This window comes from Strix aluco, chromosome 9 (assembly GCF_031877795.1).
Source record: "Strix aluco isolate bStrAlu1 chromosome 9, bStrAlu1.hap1, whole genome shotgun sequence".
NCBI lineage: Eukaryota > Metazoa > Chordata > Aves > Strigiformes > Strigidae > Strix > Strix aluco.
The window spans coordinates 30,052,437-30,070,667 of record NC_133939.1 but is presented as its reverse complement, the minus strand read 5'-3'; the positions used below and the strand labels follow the sequence as shown (position 1 = coordinate 30,070,667).

General features: G+C 41.3%; 1 protein-coding gene across 5 annotated transcripts in view; it reads left to right on the top strand.

Annotated features, from left to right (window-relative positions):
- LEKR1 (leucine, glutamate and lysine rich 1) overlaps positions 1-16,654 on the top strand; it is a 97,005-nt gene extending 80,351 nt beyond the window's left edge. For 4 of the 5 annotated variants that reach the window (XM_074834384.1, XM_074834381.1, XM_074834383.1 and 1 more), the window contains 7 exons: positions 1,651-1,732; positions 3,631-3,708; positions 3,976-4,179; positions 6,020-6,113; positions 11,817-11,969; positions 12,959-13,258; positions 15,949-16,654. In XM_074834384.1, coding sequence (XP_074690485.1) covers positions 1,651-1,732; positions 3,631-3,708; positions 3,976-4,179; positions 6,020-6,113; positions 11,817-11,969; positions 12,959-13,258; positions 15,949-16,356 — 1,319 coding nt within the window. In that variant the 3' untranslated portion in view covers positions 16,357-16,654. The remainder of the gene's footprint in view (positions 1-1,650; positions 1,733-3,630; positions 3,709-3,975; positions 4,180-6,019; positions 6,114-11,816; positions 11,970-12,958; positions 13,259-15,948) is intronic. The other variant, XM_074834382.1, reaches the window with a different exon arrangement.
- Positions 16,655-18,231: the final 1,577 nt, after the last annotated feature.

Below are 18,231 nucleotides of genomic sequence, written 5' to 3'. Positions count from 1 at the left end.
GGACAATCAGTCACCCAGTGATAGGCAAAGCTCTTAAATAGGGACTAAAAATCCCAGACCCTTTTGGGGAAAAGCAATTGGAGCAAATTTACATCACATTTTCAAGGTAAGGTGAATTTTTGTGTACATTTGGCTGCTCTGTGTGCGCTAACTGCTGTTGCGTTTTGAGGGAAAACCTTGGGGTTTCTTCCACTTCTGTATTTGCTGCAGTGTTCTATCGTACGTTTTTTTCCGTGTAGCTTATGGTGCTGCCTTTTTTGTAGCAGCAGCTTTGATTTTGGGTCATTCTTATGTTTTATTGAAAGCCAGCTCTCCTTGTTCATGAATATACTTAGCTATGTTCGTTAAGATGAGAATCAGATTAAAGTATGTGCTGTTATGTCACTTTATAGGGCTTCAAATCTTGAAGTTATGACTATGCTTAGGATTTTTTTTAAAAAAAGGATAATATTATGCCACACAAAACTAGATGAGATTTCTTGGATATATAACTGTTTAATTCAGACTTCGCAACTTTCTTATTTGTTATTGTGTTCTTGAGCCAAAACCGTCTAAGACATGACACTAAGGGATTTCAAGTCAGCGTTTAAAATGAGCTTTCACCTGCAAGCAAACAAACAGATTTAGTTACAAGCGGTGAGAACGTTTGTTCTGTTCTGACCAGCCTGTGTTTCTGCACAGCACATGCTTGTAACCTGCGTGCAACAAAATGCTTGGGTGCTGTGCTGTGAGGACAGACTGACGGCGTCTGTCCTGCAAAGCCCTGTTGGGAGAGAGCTGCCTCGCTTGGAGGGGTGAAAGCTCATAAATCACAAGTGTTACATTGTCTGCTGGGAGTGAATTTGTCACGTTTTCATTTACGTGAGACTGTGCAGAAGGAGTGATATTTAACACTTCTTTTATCTTTGCTCAGTATTTTCTTTGGAAGTCTTTTTTCCAAGTGGAGGAAAAAAAAAAAAAAAGAAGATAATTAAACTGATTGTACAGATGAAAAGAACTGGGATATATACCGGAAAAAAGGCAGTGGCTGACTGAAACTGATAGGTGATGTGTTCGGAAAGATAACATTTGGCTAAGAGAGTCTAAGACAAAATACATAGTACCCTTACGTCAGCGTCAATGTTTTAAATGAAGTACCATTAGCAGATTATTTTCAAGTCTGCCTTCCTGCATGCTTTTGCTCTCAGCATTATGTACAAACTGTATGATTTAAAGCAGTCCGTATTTACATTTGGTTGAATTTGATGTTTCCTGGTAGGATTAAAAAAACCCAATAACCAGTTTCTTACTGTAAAGCCAATCTCTGCTAGTGTATGAACAGAAATTGGAAGGCTGTTCTGAAGCGGGCAGTGGTGTAACAGCATTCCGACCTTTTCAGTCAAAGTAATTTGTTATTCTTAAGAAAATATAAACAACTGGCTTATATGGTTTGTAAGCAATGAGAAAACAATTCAAATATTACAAATCATAAACCCATACTTTTCAGAGATGGCTGTTTTGCGTTGTTCAGAGGCAGTGCTGTGATGTACTGCTTTGCCTGTTTGAGGTGGGAGTGAGGAGCTACATGTCTGCGATGCAGGTAAACCCCAATATGTATAAAAGTGATTTTTAGTATAAATACAGACATGAAACCCATGTTTTTGTTTCCAGATTTAACAAATCAAGTAGAGACAATTGGACTGAAGCTTCAGAAAGTAACAGCCGAGATGGACCACTACAAAAAGCTGTTAATGTAAGATTTCTGTTGGCTTCATTGTTTTGCCACTGCGCAGAAAGCTGCAACAGGGCACTTTTTTTTCAGGGCGTACTGCTTGTTGTGATGATTTGAGAAGGTTATGACCAACAGAGAAAATCTTCTATCTTCCTATTAAACGGTCTGTGTCTGTGCAAGCCGGGCTTTCTTCCTCCAGCTGTGTTTAATGATACAGCAAAGAGGAGGGTTAAGTCAGCTCAGTCCCGCATTTGATTTAACACACAGTGTACGATACATTTTGTGAAATCCGCATAACTTCTGGACTAAAAATGTATATGGAAAGTAGTATTTCACACTGTAGGTTTAGGATGGAGGGAAGAGTGCAGTAAAACAAATAAGAAACTTTAGTATTTAATCTGCGATTGTGATTTATTTGTTTATTCACCCCCCCAAATGCCAACTTGCTGTGACTTTTCTCCATGCACCAGTATGCTATTGCGGTTTGTAATTTTACTGTGTTGTGCGTATGCTTTCAAGTAAGCGTATGCAAAGCTTCAATTAATAGAGCAAAAATAGAACGTCACCAAACCCTGTCAGAGCTGACTGAAGCACGATGACTGAAAAGCGAGCACTCAGAGTGCTCTGTCTCCAGCCCCCCAGCCCTGGCTGCTTTCAGACGCCGCTGCTGCAGCCCACAGATTGAAGGGAGAGCAGAAACGAGTCCTCTGTCGAAACCTGAGGGAATAAGAAAAAAGATGCACCTCTTCTCAGATGTTGGTGTGCTATTGCACGCTGTTCTCCCGGGTTAATGTTTTAATGGCCACGCAAGGGCCATGCAGTGGAGCTGCCACCTTCCCCGCACCCCAAGCCTGCTCCCCATTGGCTTCTGTGGGAGCTGTATCAGGCACCCAAAACGGAGCCAGGTGAGCTCCAGGGTCCCCAGACACAGCGGGACCTGTGTTGTCACCTCTAAAAGCTGCAGGGTTTGGGATCTGAATGCTTCCCTGTATTTAAAATCCTCATTGCTTGCATGTAGCAATCATTCAGAAACAGCAGCACTTTATAACTCACTTTATAACACTTTATAATTCACTACTGAAAATAAAAATTACTGTTTCAAATATTAAGCTCACGAGTAATGAACTAGTACTGCCGTTATAACACTTTATAATTCACTACTGAAAACAAAAATTACTGTTTCAAATATTAAGCTCACGAGTAATGAACTGTAACTGCCAATCTGGAGACTAGCTATCATCAGTCTTTTTGTGTGCTTTCCTGAAATTTAGACAAGGATATGTTCTTTTATGATGTGTACTTTCGGTGCCAGTTCCTATATTCAGAGGGTCTGATCATAATGAAGTTGCAAATATTTGGAATGCTTAGCAACAAAGTATTTTAATGATAATAACAAGTATTGAGTATGAAAAACAGATTTCATGAACGCAGTTAAATAAACAGTAAAGGGTTTCCAATGTAATATTAAAATTTCAATGTAATATGGGTACAATTTAATAAAATAACATACTCTATATCTGTTTAAATGTAAATATGACGCTTAACCATGGTTATTAATTGGTGAAGTGATGACATAATGACAAGAAACCTGCAAAGTTTCCAGCCCTCTTACCTCCTAAATTGTTATTTGTTCATTTTTATTCACATCTTGAAACTTTCATCAGTGTTGTAAGATCTCACTTTCTTGTTTGCAACGTTAATCTTGTGACCCTAGGTTAGGCTGAGATTACATTGGAAGTGTAACTTCCAACTACTTAAAAATGTTAGCTAGAACTGGAAGAACTTTTTGTTCTCTGCCTTTTAACTGAAATAGAAAACGCAAGTTAGAGAATACATCAATAAATGATGTTTGGGTTACTGCATGAGTAAAGGCTATTGTTTCTTTGGACAATACACGGGTTTTTTTAATGTTTTCTTAGGGTGAAATCAACGGAACTTGATGTCTGTCAAAATGAACTGAAAAAAATGAAATATGAAAATGGAATTTCTGAGTCAAGGTAAATGCTGAAATTACGTTTCATAACATAATGTATGAATTTCTGAGCAGTGAGAGCAAAAATTGTATGAGTTTAATGCAGCTTTTATACAACCATTTTTTCTCCTATTTTTGTGCTCAAGTCACTAGGTTTAACTTCATAAGGAATATATGGGGTTTTGTCTAATATTTTATTTTCCAGGTACAAATTATTTCTGTCTATTTAGTTTCTGTCCATAAATGAGAATATAGTAACTATGATGCTGATACTTTTTTATTTCATCTGTAGACTGACAAAAGAGCTCAAGGAAAAGGAGGAATCTCTTCTGATTTGCCAACAAGTATGCAAACATTTACAGGAAGAAGTGGCTGAGAAAGAAAGGAAAGAAGAAGATCTAAAAAGAAGAACTGGTCGATCAGAAAGTGAGCTGGAAGCACTTAAAGCTCTTCTTAGACAAACAGAGGAAGAGGTGGTGATGTTGAAACAAGAAAGGTAATGGGAGCTGAGTCACCATGGGTGATCTCCTGTGACTGTACGTTCAGCCTAGGTTGTTGTTCTGAAAATTTGAAAATAAAACATTCCTCTTCTGCCAGATCCTCACTGTTACTGAAAGGGCAGATAGATTCTGCAGAGCACCAGAGGTGGTTTGTGCCGGCTGGGATGCGGGAGGAGAGGCGCCAGAACAAGGAGAGTGGCTGTGGCACTGGGCAGACTGGGAGAGACCTGCTGGTCCCAGCTCAGTGTTCTGAAGTGGCTGCCTTGCCTGGGTGCTCAGGACAGCCCTGCCCTGCCACTGCCTGCTCTCATCTCCTGCTTGTAGGACAAAGCTCTGAAAGCCTTGGCAGCCCTGAGAAAACGTCCTGAAATTTTGGAATTCATCAGATGGATTTTTTTAAAATTATTACAGTATAGACAAAACCTGAATGAAAAAGAATAAAAGAAAAAAGCCTATTAAAAAAAAACAAAAAAACAAAAACCAACAAAAAAGCCAAAAAGCCCTCCTTTGCAGTGCAGGACTTCAGCTCAAGCATAATGAAAACACCCATTTATTGCAGGTGTTCTAGCTGCTATTTGTTATGTGAGGCTTGTAGAGCTTAAATTCCTGTAATTTATGTTATTAGCAACTTGTAAACCATAACAATGCTATAAATATTGCAATATGCCAGCTTATTGGATATACTCTAGGATTCGGTGAAGGGTGTGGACAACTTCCCGCCAGTCTAATCTTTATTTTGAAAGTTCTCAGGTATCAATGAAGCTGCCATTTTCCCTGTAATTACTTTTCACATGTGGAAAATAAAGCACTGAGCTTCTGGGGATTGCCCTTCCTGGAATGGTGTCTAGTTTGAGTGCCTTTGTTTCAGACTTCTGTACTTACCAACCTAAATCCATATTTTTTTTAATTGATTTGAGTGTAATACTACATATCCAGTTTTATTCCTAACAACCACAGGCTTGTTTTTACCATTTAAACGTGTCCTACTAGTAAATTTTCAGTTACTGATAAATTAGCTTGTCTTTTATTGGCAAATAGGAAGTGCTGTCCCCTAATTAAGATATGGTGGTACGTGATTTGTTTGAATTGTGGACAATAGAAAATGTATTCAGAGAAGTGCCTTTTGGAGAAGATAAGCATTTTCTCAGCGATGTGCACCAAGAGACATTAAGCTGTTTTCATATTTAAAAGCTTTGAATATTCCCTGTGCTTTAGTACCTGCATGAAAAGATATTACATGTTAATTTAAGAATATTTCCCTTCTACTTAAACCCCAGATACACAGGTTGTTCCAGTTGGTACATTGCTAATAGTCTAAGTTACAAGAATTTAAACTCTTTAGGGCTTTTGCTCTATAAGCCTTACATAACAAACAGTAACTCTTAACAATAGAAAGCACTCAGTGGTTTTAATTCAAAACCTATTACGATTTTTAAATTAATGATAGTAATATTCAGAGTTCATCAAATGCAATTTCTGTGTTGTATTTAATGTTTTCAGCATTCTTCAGTTTTTCAGTGTTCTTCAAAATTTGACCTGAGAAATATTAAAAATATTTGAGGTTTAAGTACGTGTGTGTGTGTGGAAGAAAGATCAACTATAGTATTTTCTTTAAAACATAAAATTTGTAAAGCATGTGATAGCATTATGCAAATGTTAGGTAGTGATTACTGCTGTGCCTCCGGGCCTCAGGCAGGATTGCTGGGCTTACTGCACAGAATACTAAACTAAGAGGAAGAGACGAGCCTTTGCCACAAAGGACTTAATTGCAAGAAAATGGCATACCACCAATCTGGGCAGAGCACATATTTACATACGAGTTTTTGTGGTTTCTAGGGAGTTAATGCTGATTTCTCATCAGAACAGAACAGAGCAGCTGCAGGAAACATTAAGACAGAAGATGCGGAATGAAGATAACTGGAGGGAGAAGGTAATACTGGATGTGCAGTTGGCACCCTTTCGATTTCTTCTCTTTTTTTTTTTTTTTTGTTTTTTTCAGTTGGAGTCAGCTGTCACGAATGAGTACAGTAAGCCAGATAATTATCTCCTCAAGTGTAAACATGTCAGTAGTAGTCTTTGTGAAAGAGGTTCTAATGGGCGATCTCTCTACATAGGTTGGAACTGACCACAAAAGGTGTACTTAAATGTATATAAATGAGTGTTTACAGACTTGGCAGATGTTCAGGTCTGATCCAGACTTCCCAGGTTTCAGGATATTTATGAAGTGCCTGTGTTAGGAGTGCAGTCCCCTGGAAGCCAGGGTGTGAGGAGCAGGTCTGAACCCACTGAACCTCTGATGTTCCAAGCTCCTTGCTTTCCCCGTGTGCTCTGCAGGAGGGGGTGCAGCAGCAGGAAAAGCCCAGTCTAACGGGCTGTTGTCCTACACGAGCTCCAATGAGGTGAACATACAGAGCCCACCCTGTTCTCTGGGCAACAGTCTGGGTTATGAACCCTGATCCACAATTCTGCATGGGGAAGCACATCAGTGCCTGGATTTGTTTCCTGATGCATCTGTTGGCAGAGCATAGGAAAGCATATATTTAATATTGAGGTAGTTTCCCAGTAAAAACAAGGTTGGGCGTTGTTGGCAGGATGGAGAGAACACAGAGCCTTCCTGCTCGCAGGTTAGGTGAACTGAAACAGAAGATTGCGATTTGTAAAACAAATCTATAAAACATATAATAAGCAGATGAGCAAAACTGTCCTTTTCCTTAGAAGACAGGAGTTTGCAAACCAAAGCAGAGCTAAACAAGCAAGCTGTTGTGGCATGGTGATTCTGGAGCTCCCAGGAGTTGTGGAATAGCGAAAGGCAGCGGAGTCGTTAGCATGCAGCTGATGAGGAAGGTGGGGAGGTGGGTACCCTGGTACTGACGGCGGCTGTGAATGCCGGGGCTGTGTTCGTGCCATCCCTGGGACAGTTCTGCACTCGTGGCAGTAGGCTAGTGAAGAGGTAACGTGACAGTTCCACCCTTTCCAAGTCCTCTGTGAACGTGACGTTTGTTGTTTTGATACGAACCCATAGTTCCCACTGGTGTCAGGACAAGCCCCCCCATGTACAGAGAGGAGAATGACACCCCCAAATGAGCCAATGGGGGGCGCTAAGGAGCACCATGGGTGGGTGGAAGATTAAGGTTAGACTGAGGAATTGGGAAGGGAGACGTGGCAGCAGAAAGCAGGCATGGGGCTCCTCCATTCGCTTGAGCTGGGGGGACCTTACAGTAAAAAAGAGCTAAGGGAGTTGCATGGTGACAGTCCCAGAGCTAGAACGGGCCTCTCGGGTGTGAAAGGCTTCTGCTCTTTCTGCTGACCTCTTGCATCAACCATTCCTTTCAGGCAGTCACATCTCTGCCAAATAGGCTCCTGCTAATGACTCTGCTGTTTTGTTTTTTTTTTTTACTTGCCTTCCGTTCAAATCAGAGCAGTATGAAAATAAAGACTTCAGTGAAATTTACTGTGAAAATACCTCTGTATTTCATTAGAAAAGACGCTCCTACGACTTGGCTTCTCCATGAAATGGCCCATCCTTTTTTACTTTATTCATTGACTCTTACAAAAGCCTGCAAAACCACTTTCATACGCCTTCCCACCTAGGCTCTTTTGGTAATTGGATGATGGTTCCTTTCACAGTGAGGAGGAAGGGGAAGGTGGGAGGGAGAATGATACATGCATGCTCCTTTGTACATGCCCATTTCTCCTTTATTTAATGGAGTGAAGAAAAAAGAAATTAAGTAAAGGCTACAGATGAGAAGGATGGTTAAAACACAGCCAAGAGAACACCCCGAATTCAGGGGCTAACTGGCTTGTTTGGGGAACAGAGAGTGGGAAAGAGAGAGGAGGTCTAGTCCTGGTCCATGGATGTAGGATGCAATAGAATGAAAAGAGCTCAGACGCAGGGCAGCACACCCAGCTGTGCCCCCACCCTCAAAGCACCTTGCCGTGGCCGTGCCGGTGCTGGACATGTTGCACAGGTCTGTTCCACAAACGTAAACTCCCGTTAATGAGTGCTTTCTTGTTAGAAGGGTTTCCCACAACTACTCGCATCGTTAATTGGCATTATTACATTCTACAAGGTCGGGTTGTAATTTGTTAGTTGTCTTCTAGTATGCGCTTGGGTTTGGGGTCTTCTGTGGAAAAATATTTTCAGTTGATGTAAAAACTATATTCATGTGCCCAGTGTATGTGCTAATTGGATAGGTTTCTTAGCTAATTGCACAGCTGGTTGGAATGTGGCAATGCTGTTGCTCCTCATTTCTACTGGGCTTTGAGCAGCTTCACTGCGGAACGGCGGTCTCAGGAATCAGGACCTTTGGCTCTGCTCTGCAGGACAGATTGCTTTTTTTTGGAGTTTTGGGTCATAGAATCATTTAGGTTGGAAAAGACCTTTAAGATCATGGTGTCCAACCGTTAACCCAGCACTTCCAAGTCCACCACTAACCCATGTCCCCACGCGCCACGTCTATACGACTTTTAAACAACTCCAGGGATGGGGACTCCACCATTCCCCTGGGCAGCCTGTTCCCGTGTGACAACCGTTTTGGTGAAAAAATGTTTCCTAATATCCAGTCCAAACCTCCCCTGGTGCAACCTGAGGCCATTTCCTCTTGTCCTGTCGCTTGTTGCTTGGGAGAAGAGACCGACCCCCCCCTCTCTGCACCCTCCTTTCAGGGAGTTGTAGAGAGCCATGAGGTCTCCCCTCAGCCTCCTCTTCTCCAGACTAAACCCCCCCAGTTCCCTCAGCCGCTCCCCATCAGACCTGTGCTCCAGACCCTGCACCAGCTCCGTTGCCCTTCTCTGGACACACTCGAGTCATTCAATGGCCTTTTTGGAGTGAGGGGCCCAAAACTGAACCCAGTCATAGAGATGCGGCCTCACCAGTGCTGAGCACAGGGGTCAGATCCCTTCCCTGTCCCTGCTGGCCACGCTATTGCTGATACAAGCCAGGATACCATTGGCCTTCTTGGCCACCTGGGCACCCTGCTGGCTCCTGTTCAGCCGGCTGGCAATCAACCCCTCCAGGTCCTTTTCCACCAGGCAGCTTTCCAGCTGCTGTGAAGTTCTGAGCTGGAGACTCTAACTGGGTCTAACTTGGAGAGTCCAGCTGCCAGTGTCTTCCAGTGGGATTTGGAAAGCTGTTTACCATAAACAGCTGTAAGCGTGTAAACTTTGTTTTAATCTGCAACTTTTTCCCATGAGCACCAAAAAAAACCCCAAATGGAATATAAGACATTCTAAAAAAAATTTAAAATCTGTGAAGGAAAAATTGAAAATACTGTTGAACAATAACTCTTGACTTTTCTGACTTAAGCCTTACATAATTGGTGACTAAAATTACTGTCTTTTTCTTTTTTGGCTCACTACCTGATAAATGTCTGAAAGCATTATTTAGTCTCAGGAAAACTTTTGGACTACTAGCAATTAAGATCAGTTACATTTCTTTTAAAACTTCTTAAGCTCTCTGTCGCAGGATATAATTTTAGAATGAGGTCACACTGTCTGCATAATCACAATGTATTGTTCAACCTGACATTAAAACAAAATAAAGACTGCTACTAGGAAGAGAGAGCAATTACAGCTTTGGTATCACAGCCATTAAAATGCAGTGAAAGCAAGTGCTCTAAAAATGTTCTCATCAGACAAAAGAATCAGAAATGTGACAAAGTGACAAAGTTATCTTGGGTCAGTGTGCCATTGCATAAGGATAAAGTGTTCTGGTTTTCTATTTAAAATACAGATAAGCCCTAAATTGTTTTAATGGAACAACAAGAAAAATCTCTTTTACAAAAGATTTTAAGATTGATGTAAACATTTGTTATATGGATTTTTTCAATAGTAGTTAATGAGGGGCATGTAAGTGGTTTTAAAGCAATTAGTTGCCATTATGCTTGCTTTGAAGATCAACTGCCATTTTATTTCCTGTTCTGGTTATCAGCTTTATTAGCTTCAAGTGTTAAATGTGAAAAATGCTTGTACAATCTTCAAAATTAGCTCATTTTTTTATACTGCCTTTATTTTTTTTTTAGTCTTTGTAATCAAGTAGCCTCCAACATATGATCTGCTTTTATAATAATATGCAGAGTTAATAAATTTGTTTTTCTGTGCTTCGAATCCTAACTCCCAGATCTAATAATGTAGAAGATGCATCTATAATAATAATGATAACAACAATAATAATCTGCTTTGAGGATCTTACAAATAGATCAGTTTTAACCTAAACCTTAGTGGGGGATTTGTGCCTATTCCATGCCCAGAATTGGGTATATTTTGGTTGAAAAAATAATGCAAATATTTCCAGTTTATCATTTCCCCAAAACAGTTAGCAGGATTTGTTGTACTTTTGCTCATAATTAGTGTGTGAAATTAGATAATTGTATTTAAACTCATTCTGGGCTTTTCTGCTTTTAATAATTTTAAGTAATTAGGCTAGCATCGTGCATGTTTAATGTGCCTTTCATATTCTTTCAGCGTGCTACAATTAAGTCCATTAGAATTCAGCCTGCAGAAATGTAATATTAGCATACTGGTTTAGGAAAACTATTATTCAAAATACAGCCTTCAGTATTTCCTCCAGAATCCAGGCTTTTATCTTCAGGAAATGATGGCTGAATTTTCCAATTTGAATTTATAGCGTTAATTATGTGAGATATCTTAAGGACCGGGATTTTCTACCCAGCATTTGAAACTCTCCCTTTCGTTTCTCGGCTCTTTTTGCCCAGAGCCTGTCCCACACACATACCATCAGTGCTGGCTTGTCCGGACCCTGAAGCGAGCTGGAGCTGCTGAGCCATGGAGCCTCGCTGCTCCCTGGAACCTCAACTCAGCGATGGGGCCAGCAACAGCCCGGTGTAGCCAAGCTGGCCCAGCCCCTTGTCCAGCTGAATCTTAAAAGTGTCCAGCGTTGGGGAACCCACCACAGCCCTGGGGAGATTATTCCAGTGGCTGATTGTTTTCAGCGTGAAAAATTTTCCTCTTGTGTCCCATCGGAATCTCCCCAGGAGACTTGTACCCATCACCCCATATCTTTCCCTGTGACTCCTTGTACAAAGGGACTCTCCATCTTCTCTGTAGCCACCCTTCAAACACTGGCACATGGCGATAAGGTCTCCCCTCAGCCTTCTCTTCTCGAGGCTGAACAAACCCCCTTCTCTCAGCCTTTCCTCACATGGTGCCCAGGCCTTTGATCATCTTTGTGGCCCTTCTCTGGGCCCTCTCCAGCCAAAGCCTGTCATTTTGCTGCATTTGAAAATAATAATGAGCTGAGTTTTACCTCCAGAGCAAATGCTTCCAGCAAAACAATCTATTTTAAGAACCAGCTAAGGATTTTGTAATTTTGTGTTTTCGCAGTGATTTAGCGTGAAGTTCAACTCCCTGAATTAGGCATCTTAGCACCGTTTGAGACACCACAGGGCTTGTGAGACACTTTCCCAGGGCTGGCGGCTGCGGAGCAGGAGCCGTCCGTGCCAGCGGGAGCTTTCCCTCGCCGGGCTCCAACGGTTGCAATCGTTTGGATGTGTTTGTTCAGCGCCCAGAATCTCAGTCTGCCAAATTTCACATCATTTCATTTACGGCGGTGTGGAATGTGAAAAATATTTTAAGATGAGTTGCTACATATTGTTAAAACACACTTGTTCCCTAGATGGAAATTGATCTGGCTAAAGGGGAAGCACGACACAAAGAAGCAATTCTTAAAGTCAAGGAAGAAGCGAGAGTGGAACTAGACATTGAGAGACAAAAGCAGCAAGAACTAATCACAAAATATCAGAGAGATCACGAAGAGCTCCAGAAGAAGGTGTGTAACACTCCAGAGAAAAGTTTTGTGGGAGTAGGCACTGTAAACTATTGAAAAATGGTACATGAAGGAATAAAACCTTTATGTGTAGTCCTGTATCTAGATGATACAATATTTTTTCCCAGTCTTAGTATATGACATATTTCTTTTTTTTTTTTTTTGATGGAACAGGCTAAAAAGTAGCTATTCTAGTTAAAGTTAAATGGCATGGAAGTTTTTTCTTTTCTCACATTTTCTCTACTAAGTGTTCTTCTATGTCCATAGACTGTAGTTGTTAATTATTTTTAAACTGACATAATAATTTTTAAAAGCTTTGGACTGTTTCAGACTGTGACAGATTGTCACAAAACCATCCATGTTGTTTTCTCCCTTCCCAAATTAATTCAGCACCAATGGGATAAGGGCCAGTGGCCAGTTAATGGTGTTCGTGGCTGTACTGGTGGCTGCATCACATGCAGTTGGCTACTCCCAGCTACCCAGACCTACCGTTTTTGACGTTTTACATAGAAATTGAAAATTGTACCTATAACCTTAGTTTTGAAAAGATTTGACACATTTCTTGAGAATTCAGGAAAAATAAAAAAAATCTGATGAAATTATTTTGTTATTTAAAATTTGTTACATTACACAGTGTTGTAAAGAGCTGAAAATAATAGTTTGGCTTAGTTTACTTTACAAATATTTGACTATGATTTTAAAACCCTGAAGAAATACTGGGTTGAAGTATTTTTTATGTTTATTTCTCTGTTTGGTCTTGGACATACTAATTAATCTCTCTGTTCTGAATGAGTTTTGATTAATTTACAGCTCTCTAATATCCTTTGAGGGCATTATGTAAATTCAAAGCATTTTTTTTTTTGTCTCTGAGGACATGCATGTTTACTTTTCTTTTTTTTCCTGAAGTCAACATTTATCTGATACTTAATTCTACGTATCTAACGATATCCACTGAATGTAGATTAATGCAATTTTTGTCTAATCTATTGCAGATACCAGGATTAATATCCAGTGCCACCAACAGCTTAAGGATGGAGACAGAAATTCTTGAAAAGAAGCTACAAGATGCCCAGATCAAACTTGCAGAGAAAGATGAAGATAAGGAAAAAGAAATTCAAAGCCTTAAAAGACTAATTACTGAACTTGAATTTCAGCTGACGATGGAAAAGAGCAATAATGAATCATTTCTGGATAATATGAGGAAAGAAATTAAGCACAAGTCAGATGAACTGGAAAAATTAACCCAGGAGAGGACACAGCTGATTCACAATTTGAGTCAAGTACAAGAGGAGGTAGGAGCATGACAGAGGAAATGCCTTGCTATTTTTACTTAGAGACATGTGATTTCTAAAATCATTCAAAGCATCTATATTTCAAACCCTGATATGTACTGGTTTAAAACCCACTGAAATGAAAAGATTTATAAAACAAGTCCATCATAATTTCATAACTACAATGTGTCACAAAATATGTGATATTTTTAATTGAACAAGCACTTAAACTAGTATTTTATTTTTAAAAAAATATATATTTTTCAAGTCCTGCAAGACATTTGTTTCCTAGTCTCTACCCTCACATAACGCTATGTAAATGTGAGTAAACAATAAAACACTCTTCATGTTTTTAAAGTAGAAGACATGGGCATTTCTCATTCTTAGAACCAGATAGCAGCAATTCTCCCAGTAATCTTACTTATTTTGGAAATAATTTGTAAGAAACCCCTTTGTACTGTCGATAGGAATGAGAGTGGGCACAGTCCTGGTCTGCATGGCTTCTGGGGCAGAGGTTGCATCTTTTACTCGTGGGAGTATGCGTGTGCATGCTGCCATGCTAACGGGGACGTGTCCCACCTCCCACCAGTAAATCCACTCTCTGTAACACAGGAATGCATAATAATTAATCAAATGTGAAGAGAAATTTGACTGATGCATATTCTTACGACAAGCATTTGCTGAATGTTTGGAATATAATGGGAAGGGAGGAGAGAGCTGTACTGCTTTAGGTGTGAAAACAGTGAAGTCAGGGACTGTAGATAAGATTAGACTGGAATGTCCAAAGCAATTAAGTGGCAGAAAAAAAAGGGTAAACAGTGAAAATAAAACTCTTCAGAATTAATTAGGGCTTGGGTTGGTATTTATTTCTTGCTTGAAGAAGGTTCACAAACACTGTGTTAGCGAAATTAAAACGATGTTGGCAGTCCTTCTGTCCCGTACCTTTGGAAAAGGCTCTTGGAAAGACACACCACACCCTCTTTGAGTATTGGTGCAGCTCTTCAGCAGGGGAAGGAACACACTGTTATCCTCAAGCATGAGGTTCCACCTGCTCTGCTTATGTTCTGAGTTTTCCCCACTCTGAAACAGAGTTCCTCCTCTAATGTAATTATATTAGGAAATGGGGAGATAAGAGTGGTTGAAAATTGAAACTGCTTTTAAGATAAACTTCCTCAGATTTGCAGGTAACACTTCCCAAATCATTTCATGGACTCTCAGTGACCATCTGAGTGGCAGGAAAAGTAACCTCTAACTTTCTTTCCTTAAGCTGTCTGCAGAGTTAGATATTCAGAGAATAAGTTATTTTGGATGTTTACATCTCTCCCACTTCTGCTTCTGCACGTGGTTATGTTTCTTCTCCAACAGCTCCTTCGCTTGCACTTGGCACAGAGCTTAGACAGCCTGAGCAGAACTTCTGTGTTTCCACTCTACATCTGCTACAGATGCTTTGACTAAAGTAGAAGCTTAAAATCTAAAAAAATTGGTCAGCAAAGGACTTTTCATTTCTCCATCATTTTTCCAGTTTTGACAGGAACACACTTGCAAAAATGTGATAGTTTGAGTAACCTCTTGGCTAAACAGAGCTTACCACCTTCCACTTTAGTGGGAACACACTTCTGTGCTCTGACTTTACCGACACCAGTATTTGCTCTTCAAAATGTCAAAAAAGTGCTATTGAGATCATCTTTCCTACATGCTTTCTTCCCTGTATACACCCACTGTCATACTTACATAGAGAATTTCAAGTACAAATGTCTATCCTCACTTCAAGTGCATGACCTGACCCGGCATACAGCTCATACTCTTAGCACCGACAGCTCATACTCTTCACCAACAGAGAAAAGTTTATGTCCGGGCAATGAGGTTGTGCATGACTGAGGGTGTTCTCCCTTTGACTTGGTCATCGCTCTCTGTGTTGGAGACCGCCTTGGCGGTTGCTTCCCTTCCCTTCTCACAGACCTCCTGGTGTCAGCAACAATCACTTGCTTAGAAGAACAAAAAAGTGGATATTTTCTGCTTGTGTTAGTACTTCCAGTAGTTCTGACTTCTGTGAATCGATGTAGTGTTGTCCCCCCTTGTGTTTTATTTACTTTTTGTTTCAGCTGGAAATCAGGAAAATTAGCATCACAAATAAGTTCTACTTTGGGACTTCTGTAATACTAAACAGGTTCAGTTGTCTACTCCAGGCCCAGTACCAGTCACCATTTAGGTATCGGGAATCACAGTGCAAAGTCTGTGAAAACCGCTAGACTGGAAATTGTTTATCCCAATTATATGGGAAATAACAATCACCAATGAATGCCATCACAAGAAATCAGTGCACAATTATTTGAACGACAGAGGAGGAGAACTTCTTGAACATCTTGTCATAACGAAGTGGCGCAGTAATGCTCAGCCTCTGCCTGTTGCTTTTTCCTTTCCGAGAGCAGCATTCCCAGCTTCCCCCTAGTTGGAGGATGGATGGGCAGGAGATCAGAAGTAACTTCTGATGACTGACCTCATATTTTTCCACTGGCTCCTGAGGGAATGAAGGGTGTGTAAATGCTGATGTGTGTCCTTTGAGCGACTCTCAGAGAAACCAAAAGATGGGGAAGTACTGAAGGGTTTGTGTACATCAGTACCCTCCAGGCACCTTAAGCCCAGGGAGCTGAGCAGGCGCAGATTTTGACTAATGGCATTTTGTAAAGCCAGTGTTTGTTTTCTGTTTGCAGAACACTCTTCTCCAGGAAACGGTGCGCAGAGAGTGTGAGGAACGCTATGAGCTGACTGCAGCTTTGACTCAAGCCAGGGAACAAGTACTGGAACTAAAAAAGCTCAGTGGAAACTTCCCGTTATCGCCGTGTTCCCTGTCTCAGGGCAGCCTAACCTCCTCCGCTGCCCTGCTCGCTGATTACGGGCAGAAAAGCCGCACAAGCCCTGGCGCTGGGAAGGAAATCAATCTCTCTGGACAGTTTGGTATTGCAAGGGCTGCTAAGGCACCCACCTCCGGTAAGCGTAACGGCAGCGGGGGCTTGCCGGCTCTAACCCCAGCGCATCCCTCACGAGGGAGGGCGGCCTCGCTGAACGAGCCCAGGAGCAGGATCGCTGCCGTTATACGAAGACAACTGAGTCAGCTCTGACAGCTGCACACGCAGCACAGGGGAGGCCATTCCAGTGCATCCAGTGACCATTTACTTGTGGACCCCTCGGGTCAAATCTCAGCCAATGCACTTCATGCATTTCTACAATTTAAGTTATTATGTTTTATATATTTTTGATGCAATAACATTTCTTTGTCCATTGCAGATCAATGTAATTAAACACTATCTACATTTCAAGATGAGAAAAGGGAAAAAGAAAAAATATTGTCTCCAAGAGGAGCACATCTTCAATACATGTAATTAAAATAATTGCCAATCCAAATGCTGTTTTCCCTAACCACTTTGTTGGAATTGTCCTCTTTTGTGTGTTCTCCTGTATAACTTAATTGTTCGTTTCGGGTGTAAAAATGTGATCAGTTAGAATCAGATTTTTGCCAGTATTTAAATGATTAGTGTCATATTTGCAAATAATTATGCTTAGGTCAGTGAGACTCTCTAGTTGTGGAGTATATATCACTCAGCATGAAAATGTGGCAAATCCGTGTGCTCGGTGGAGTAGCCATTGGCAGGGACGTAGCTTCCTCTGTGTGCAAGTCTTCAAGCTGTGCTAATGAACAAGGAGTTGTCCAAAAGATGGTTGCCTCCTGAATTTCATCAGAAAAGTGTCGCTATGTTAAGCATAATTTTTAGCTTCAAAGTAGCTGTGCTGGAGTTCTCCGTAAAATTGTTACATGGGAGGGTCAATATTTTTATTTTACTGCTTGATACGTGGAGCTGTAGTTTGTTTTGGAGCATGAAAAGCCCAGACAAGTCTCGGTTGTCTTTGTTAGTGTGCAGATGATGCAGAAATAGCTGCTCTTCCAACGCAACTCTGCTGTTGGGGCAGTTTCAGGGCAGAGCACCGGGTGAGCTAAGTGAAACAGCGATGGGCAACACGGGCACAGGCCCAGATTTTACAGATTGTGTCACCAGATACTCAAGTTTCTTTGTCAGATAAGCCCAAATATGGCCACTTTGGTGACAGTAACAGGTTCTGTTGTCAGACAAGGAGAGGTGATGAGACAGGCCCAGCTCAGCCTGGCATGTCCCTTGGGCAGAGGTAGACCTGCTGCGTAGACCCAGCTTGGACAAGGGCTGTGCCCGAGCTCCCGGGGCGGTGGCAGTGGTGCAGGCGGACAGCCCCGAGCATGGGTGGGGTCTAGACCTGCTAGTGCCCCCAGTGCCCCTCTCCTGACAGCCTGCTGTTCATCTTCTGAGACCACCAGCGCTGACTCTGATGGAAACTTCATGGGAGATAAGTTAGAGGGGAACATCTTGGAGAGTCTCAGAGCATGCGCATGGGCAGCTGCACGACTGAAGTTACCTGCTTCTCTTTAAGTTTTGGGACTGGGCTTGCGCTTCACTTGGGGGTCATGGAGTTGCTTCTTCACAGGACACTTGTAAACCCAAATACATTTATAATCACACCATGAACCTGGACCTTCTCGTTATTTCTGAGTGATGAGATAGTCCTATATATGACAAAATGGCAGCAGTGGGCCATGTCTTCAATGCTGGAGACAATTAGAAAAGCTTTGTTGAACCCAATAGCGAAAAGCTTTGTTGAATCCAATGGCAAAAGGCTTTGTTGAATCCAAGGGCATGACAGGGAATGCATTTTATTAAATAAAATCAGTGGAAGGAACAATTATTGTAGATTTTAGCCTCGAGCTAGATTTGAAAACACACTTTGTCTTAGTCAGCTTCGGTTCCCACTGAAACTATCAGTAAGCCTTACCTGATTTCAGTGGCAGCAGAGTTTATCCAAAAGCTCAAAAATCCTCTATTCACAAATTCCAAAAGCAACAAAAAACCAGCATTATAAAAGATACTCATGTAGCTGCTGCTGCATAGAGATGGCACAGGTACCCTGCA